Raw genomic sequence first — 6656 nt, forward strand, 5'->3', positions numbered from 1 at the left:
ACAAATTTTCAAAATTCAAACAAACCCAAATATGTACAAATTATACATTCATACAACAAATTTCTATAAAAAAAAGCTATAAAACAAGTAAACATATAAATAAACTACATATACTATCAAAGAACCATATCAACCTGATTAGTACTTAAAAGTGCATTTTTATCAAGGTTTTATATCATCATTCTCTTTCAGTGATTGACTTTTAAGTATCAATAACTACTAGTCTTTCAATTTTATGTTCTCCAATAAAGCAAGAAATTGAATGACAACTAGGGTCTTTATATTTCAAAGCATTATTGTTCTGAAGAATAACACTTAATTATTTGGCTAAAAATGCTTTCTTTTTCACATTCAGTTTTTTCTTCACAGTGCATGTATCACTTAAAAGTTTCACTTGAAGTATCACTTAAAAGTCAATCACTGAAAGAGAAAATATAAAAGGTTTTATACAAAGTCTGAATCTTATACCGACGAATTCGGTTTGTAGGTAAAATTGTGAAATCTCGTAGTGTTAGATGCACTCATAAACAAGGTCCAATAGGCACAAATGAATTATACTTAATGTCTTTCTACAAGGAATGAAACTAAGCTCTAGATTAAGAGGAAAGCAAAAGGGAATAAAGCTTAACAAACCAAAAGATTTCAGATGAGAAAATATATGAAGAAGAATTTCAAATTCTGCAGAAAAATCTATCCAAACAATGCAGAAAAACCAACCCAAAAACACTCTACTTCAATCATTTTTACAGTTTATTTTAGAAACCAAAAGCTAATAGAATTCTCTCATTATTAGCTTTGATAACTCTCCATAAAATTTGAATTAAACCTAAATATTTGTAGCTTTAAATTAGATGTCTTTTGAGCTCAAAAAAACTAATCAAATCTACCAAAATCTTTCTAGAAGAAAACTAATCAGTTTTACAATTCATGGATTGGACTAGTAATTCCTAAAGGACCAGACCCAAACTCAAATCTAAGTTGGGATAAAATAATGTTTTAGAGCGCAAAAAGTCATTTTACAATAAACCCAAGCTTAGACCTTAGTCGAGCCGAGAGTCTATTTTGCTTAAGTTCCTCCCCTCTAAAAGCTTGAGAGATATGTGAGTAAAATTTTAAATTTTCAACATTTTATTATATAAATATAAAAAAAAATTGTTTATTTATTATGTAGAATAAAAGTGTTTTTAGAGTTATTTTTGTTTTACTAAAATATACTAATTACATGAATTATTTGAAATTAATTTTTTTTATATATAATTTATTTAAATTAAGTTAATTTTTTTTTTAAAAGCAAGGAGTAAAAGAGGAAGGAGGAGGAGGAAAAAAAAGAAGAAGCTAAGTTAGAGTCGTCCATTTACATTGGAAAAAAAAAAAAAAAAAACATCGAAGGAGGTAGAATTGTTCTAGAAAAAAGCTAAACTTCTTGTTATATATATATATATATATATATATATATATATATATATATATATTCTGAAAAACTACTAACAAGACAAACATTTTATATTCTCTCTTTCAGTGATTGAATTTCCAATAATCTCACTAATCTGTAAACAAAAGGATGAATGATTTCCAAGAAATTAACCTTGCCACGGAAAACATACAGCAGAGTTTTTATGAGCACACGATCACAAACATCAAGCGACACAAAACAAGCACACAAGTTTTCATAAAAATAAAAATACAAGTAATCTATCTTGCCTCTAACACTGAAACTGAGCATACGTTCGCCGAAGGTAGTTTGCTCTGCCTCGATGAATTGCTTGCTTCAACAAGATCCCTCTCAGTGAAGAATCCTGGTTGTTTAGGATGAGGCAATTCATCTTCATTACCCAACATCAAAACCACATATAACATGTTTGGTCTATCTTCTGGATTTTCTTGCACACACAACAGCCCCACATGAATTGAACGTAGTACTTCAGACAAATAGGGTGTTTCAACTTTTGATCCCGCAGCCAGTTCCAGAGGCCTGCCTTGTTTGAACAGTATCCAAGCCTGATAAGCAAAACCATGCTGTCAATAACACATTGAAGATTTAAAGTGTTCAGGTCTCATTAAACATGTGCAGGCATCTGGTATCTGGAATATATTGAAGTTAAAGATAATCTGTGACACCTACATGCCCAATAAGGTTGAGGTGGTGATCTGGATGACGGAATCCTCTGTTCTTATAGCCACTCACTATCTCTAGCACCAATACTCCAAAGCTGAAGACGTCTGATTTTAGCGAGTAGAGGCCATAATTTGCGTACTCTGGAGATATGTAACCACTGCATGTATTCATAGAATTTTAAGTTCCATTTGCAGACTATGAAGATAAAATGCGTATGATGGAGATGAAGACACTCACTACGTTCCAGCCACTTTATTAGTATTGGCTTCAGTTTCATTTTCTCCAAAACTTCTAGCCAGGCCAAAGTCTGAGATTTTTGGATTCATTTCGTAATCCAACAAAATATTGCTGGTTTTCAGATCTCTGTGGATTATTCTTAGTCTGGAATCTTGGTGAAGATAAAGGAGTCCTCGAGCAATCCCGTTGATGATGTTGTAGCGCTTAGACCAATCTAGTAGCAAGCTTCGAGTCTCATCTGCCCAAGTCAATCCATTACATCTCTTATCAGATTCATAAATGTTGGTGAAGGAACAAGAAAAAAGGAGATGATAAGTTACGATCACTGAATTTTGAGTTACAATTACATATGCATATATGGCAGAATTTGTCAGCATGAAAGTGGAAAACTCTTCCCCTGCAAAGCCACCTTCCCAAGGGCTTTGAACGATGCTCAATAGATGGCTAAACAATTGATGTCAAATCCATTTTGGAAGCTCAATAGTGCTAAATTTGAAACATTGGATTAGCTTTTGAAAAGTTTTGTGAGATTCATACCAAAAATGTAGAAGTCCAAGCTTTTGTTAGGCAAAAGCTCGTAGACCAGTATATTTTCATCTCCTTCAATGCAGCATCCAAGAAGCCTCACTAGATTCCGGTGCTGAAGTTTCACGATATGTTTGACTTCATTTTTGAACTCATCAAGTCCTTGTCTTGAATTCTTAGAGAGCCTCTTGGCAGCTATTTCTCGTCCATCTGTTAATGTTCCCTGTAAATAATTACTCAGCATCATAAGCAAATCATACGTTGTCTGCTGAATTGTTAGAGAATTTCATGCAGCTTGTATCTGTTCAGGAATTCTTTCCAATCAGTCATCCTTTTATGCTAAAAAAAGGTTGGTTCTGTAGTGGAACAATTTCAATACCACAGAACTCCATTGGTTCCTGGAGTTTTTACCATGAAAAGTCAGAAGCTATATTGCACGGCTGTTTAAAGATAATTATTACCTTATAAACAGGTCCGAAACCCCCTTCTCCTAGTTTATTGGATACAGAAAAGTTATTTGTTGCACAAGCCAACTCATCCATGTTAAAGAAGGGTAATTCTAGTTCTTCCTTCAAGTCCTTGTTATTTGATCTTCTTTGCAAATTACCTGTCATTTTTCCTTGTCAGGATAAATGTTATGCTTGTTGAAAACATAGAAAGAAAGACAAAGGATCTCTATTTGCTGCTAAACTCAAGATTTTTATAGCATCAAACAAAACTGGGCTTTGAACAACTTACAGTCATACCTTATATTACTGAAAATCAAATTCAATTTTTTTATTTTTAAAAACCAATCTTGCTATCTGATGATCCAGTACTGGTGCGATAGGAATACTTAGATTTTGATGGTGTGAATACGTACTGTTTTTCTGCTGCTTCTTTTTCCAAACATACAAGACCAAGCATAGGCCAATGCACAGAATCCCAGTGGACAACACAGAGCTTACTATGATCCTTTTCTTCACTTTGGATTTGCTATTAACCTTCGCAGAGTCACCGTTATCTATAACATGGTACAGAAAAACTGGTGTTAAAAAGAGGAAATGCCAAATGCCTTCTGTATTTGTTTGGTTAGTTATTATGGCTGGAAAGTTTTCATTGGCCATATATGATCTGGATCATTCAAGCAAGGAAACTCTGTTGCTGATAGCCTTGCAAGGAAAGGTTTGGATACGCTCAGAGACTATATAGCTTGCTTTTAAGATTTTTAAACGTTGTATCAGCTTACTAATTTGAATATATTTCGAATTTTAATAATAATAATAATAAGAAAAAAAAACGACTTCTCTAATCTGAGGAAAAATTCATACCTAGTTCTGATGCAGCCATCCGTATAAAAATGTCTTGCTCATTTTGAAGGATAGTTCTCATATCAATCAAATCATTGAACCAAAGCAAGCAACCGCTTCCTCCATCCCTGATGTCCAAGTTTGCATACGCAGTACAGCTGCAGTTCTTCAAGCATGTGTTCTTGCACTCGTCCAGGTTCATACTCCTGCTGAACCATGATTTTCTTGTCTCCGGCATCTTCAAACCTCTGAGCTTCCGAAACCCATCTCTGGAACAATTTAGTACTGTCTTTCTAACGCAACCACTTGACCAATCTGTATTCTTCCAGTCTCTTGGAACTTTTGGTACATATCCATTCAAGCAATCGCAAACTGGAGAGTGGTCAATGCTACAGATACCATTTGGACCACAGTGGTTATAACGCTCACAATTATATGTATTTGCTGCCGTGTAAAGAAACCAGCTTTCGGTTTGCTCCATCCACAAAAGGAGCTGGAGATCACCATTCTGAGTTGCGACGATTCTCCAATGCGTTGAGTTATTGACAAGAGTTTCTCTGTAAAATATCTCCTTCTCATTAAAAACAAATTCAAATGTGTATATTGGATTTGGTTTTAACCGAGGCATTCCACTGAACGCCAGACCATTCCATGGCCCACCTCGATACTTCACATTTGAATCTTCCACCACTGCATACTCGGGATATCCACCAGGAATAAGGATTACTGAAATATTACCTATGGAAGGATCATCTGATGACTTCCATGATGTCAAGTGCCAGTCCATGCCAGTTATTCTATTCCGTCCTAGCTTCGAGCCCGGTATTAGTGTGTTACCTGGATAATCAAAACTCTGCCACAAGGAGTTCTCCATGTTATTATCACCCTCCTCTTTCACAACAAGGTTTCCTGAATCCAATAGCTGTGCAACTGGATTCCTAGCAGGTGCTGATGTGTTGGAAGACCAAATGATGCTTCCACTGCGATTGAGAAGGACAAGAAGTCCTTGGTTGGTAAGCCTTAAGACTCCTGACGAATCGTTAAGTGGAGTTTCTCTGTTGGCAACCCAAACTGCTGTCTTGACAGATATTTTGCCATACCATATCCCCAAGTATCGGTTTCTGGATTTCTCGGGGGTGAAAAATCCTAATTCATAGGTCCCACCAGCTGAAACTATAGTGTCTCCATCTCTAATGAACTGAGCTGTGTTTATGGTGTCAGTAGGTGTGGCTGTTCTTACAATCAGAAATGAAATGAAGCAGAAAACAAGCATGGGGATGTAATCCATTGGTGCTCTCACTTTGTTATATTACAAAATGGCTGGCCTTGCTAGATGTGAAAATATTCGTCTCAAGGAATTGCCTATTTAACATCACAATTAGTCTACACTACATGGGTAAACGCAAGACTCTTGAAATTATTGGCTTTGAAGTGACCCTATAAGCTTAAGGAACCATACAGCCAAAAAGGGGCGTACATGTACCACCAATATGTGATTTCATGTTCATGACCATTTTGTTGCAACTAAGTCAGTTAATAAATGTCCTAGTCTTTAGAATTAAGAGATAAGATTTGATTTATTCCTTGTTTACTAAACCATGTTTGTAGGAGTGCTAAACATGGGTTGCATATTTTTCTATTTTCTGTTGTGATAGCTGATATATATAACAGCTCTGTTTCATTGAATAAAATGCTTTTTCATTCTCTTCATCTGTGTGTTAAAAGGATTCTGACTCCAACAAGTGGTATCAGCGCACGTTACCATCAGGGCCTGATTGAGAAATATAAGAACCTGTAGTGTTCTTGTGAAGAGAGAGTGCAGAGAAGGAACAAAGTGAGAGTAGGATGGCATCCGAAGGAAATTTTGTTCAACCAGCTATTCCCAGGTTTGATGGTCACTATGATCATTGGGCCATGCTGATGGAAAATTTCCTACGATCCAAAGAGTATTGGAGTTTGATCGAGGCAGGAATTCCAACAGTTGCAACTGGAACAGAACAGACGGAGGCACAACAAAAGACTGTTGAAGACATGAGGCTGAAAGATTTGAAGGTTAAAAATTATCTCTTTCAAGCCATTGATCGTACCATTATGGAGACAATCTTGAATAGAGATTCAGCAAAAGGAATATGGGATTCCATGCGTCAAAAGTATCAAGGATCTACTAAGGTGAAACGGGCTCAACTACAAGCATTACGGAGAGAATTTGAGCTTCTTGGAATGAAAGCAGGAGAGAGTGTTGATGACTATTTCTGTAGAACTCTTACCATTGCCAACAAGATGAAATCTCAAGGTGAATGCATGGAACAAACTGTTATCATTGAGAAGATTCTACGATCCATGACATCAAAGTTTGATTATGTCGTGTGCTCCATCGAAGAATCAAATAATCTTGCTATCATGACCATTGATGAACTTCAAAGTAGCTTGCTTGTGCACGAGAAAAGAATGAAGGGCCATAAAGAGGAAGAGCAAGCTCTAAAAGTTAC

At 35.9% G+C, this 6656-nt stretch overlaps 1 protein-coding gene across 2 annotated transcripts; it reads right to left on the reverse strand.

Moving 5' to 3' along the window:
- Positions 1-1593: 1593 nt before the first annotated feature.
- On the reverse strand, positions 1594-5167 carry LOC118037070 (G-type lectin S-receptor-like serine/threonine-protein kinase At4g27290). Of its 2 annotated transcripts, none has more exons than XM_073411791.1 (7): positions 4189-5167; positions 3741-3881; positions 3340-3485; positions 2891-3101; positions 2354-2591; positions 2123-2273; positions 1594-1998 (listed from the first exon to the last, which is right to left on the reverse strand). In XM_073411791.1, the coding sequence occupies exons 1-7, from the start codon at positions 5039-5041 to the stop codon at positions 1693-1695; spliced, it is 2046 nt and encodes a 681-aa protein (XP_073267892.1). In that variant the 5' UTR covers positions 5042-5167; the 3' UTR covers positions 1594-1692. The 2 variants fall into 2 exon arrangements, with proteins under 2 accessions (XP_073267892.1, XP_073267891.1); XM_073411790.1 differs by having other exon boundaries at positions 1594-2016.
- Positions 5168-6656: the final 1489 nt, after the last annotated feature.

Source organism: Populus alba, chromosome 10 (genome assembly GCF_005239225.2).
Source record: "Populus alba chromosome 10, ASM523922v2, whole genome shotgun sequence".
Classification (NCBI taxonomy): Eukaryota; Viridiplantae; Streptophyta; class Magnoliopsida; order Malpighiales; family Salicaceae; genus Populus; species Populus alba.

Bases quoted from the DNA above. Each gene is read 5' to 3' on its own strand.
- LOC118037070 (XM_073411790.1), bottom strand. From the start codon at position 5,041: ATGGAGAACTCCTTGTGGCAGAGTTTTGATTATCCAGGTAACACACTA. The intron at 3,882-4,188 runs GTATGAATTTTT...ACCATGTTATAG, and splicing joins GATGGCTGCATCAGAACTAG to ATAACGGTGACTCTGCGAAG. The intron at 2,592-2,890 runs GTATGAATCTCA...TGACTTGGGCAG, and splicing joins CTTGGACTTCTACATTTTTG to ATGAGACTCGAAGCTTGCTA.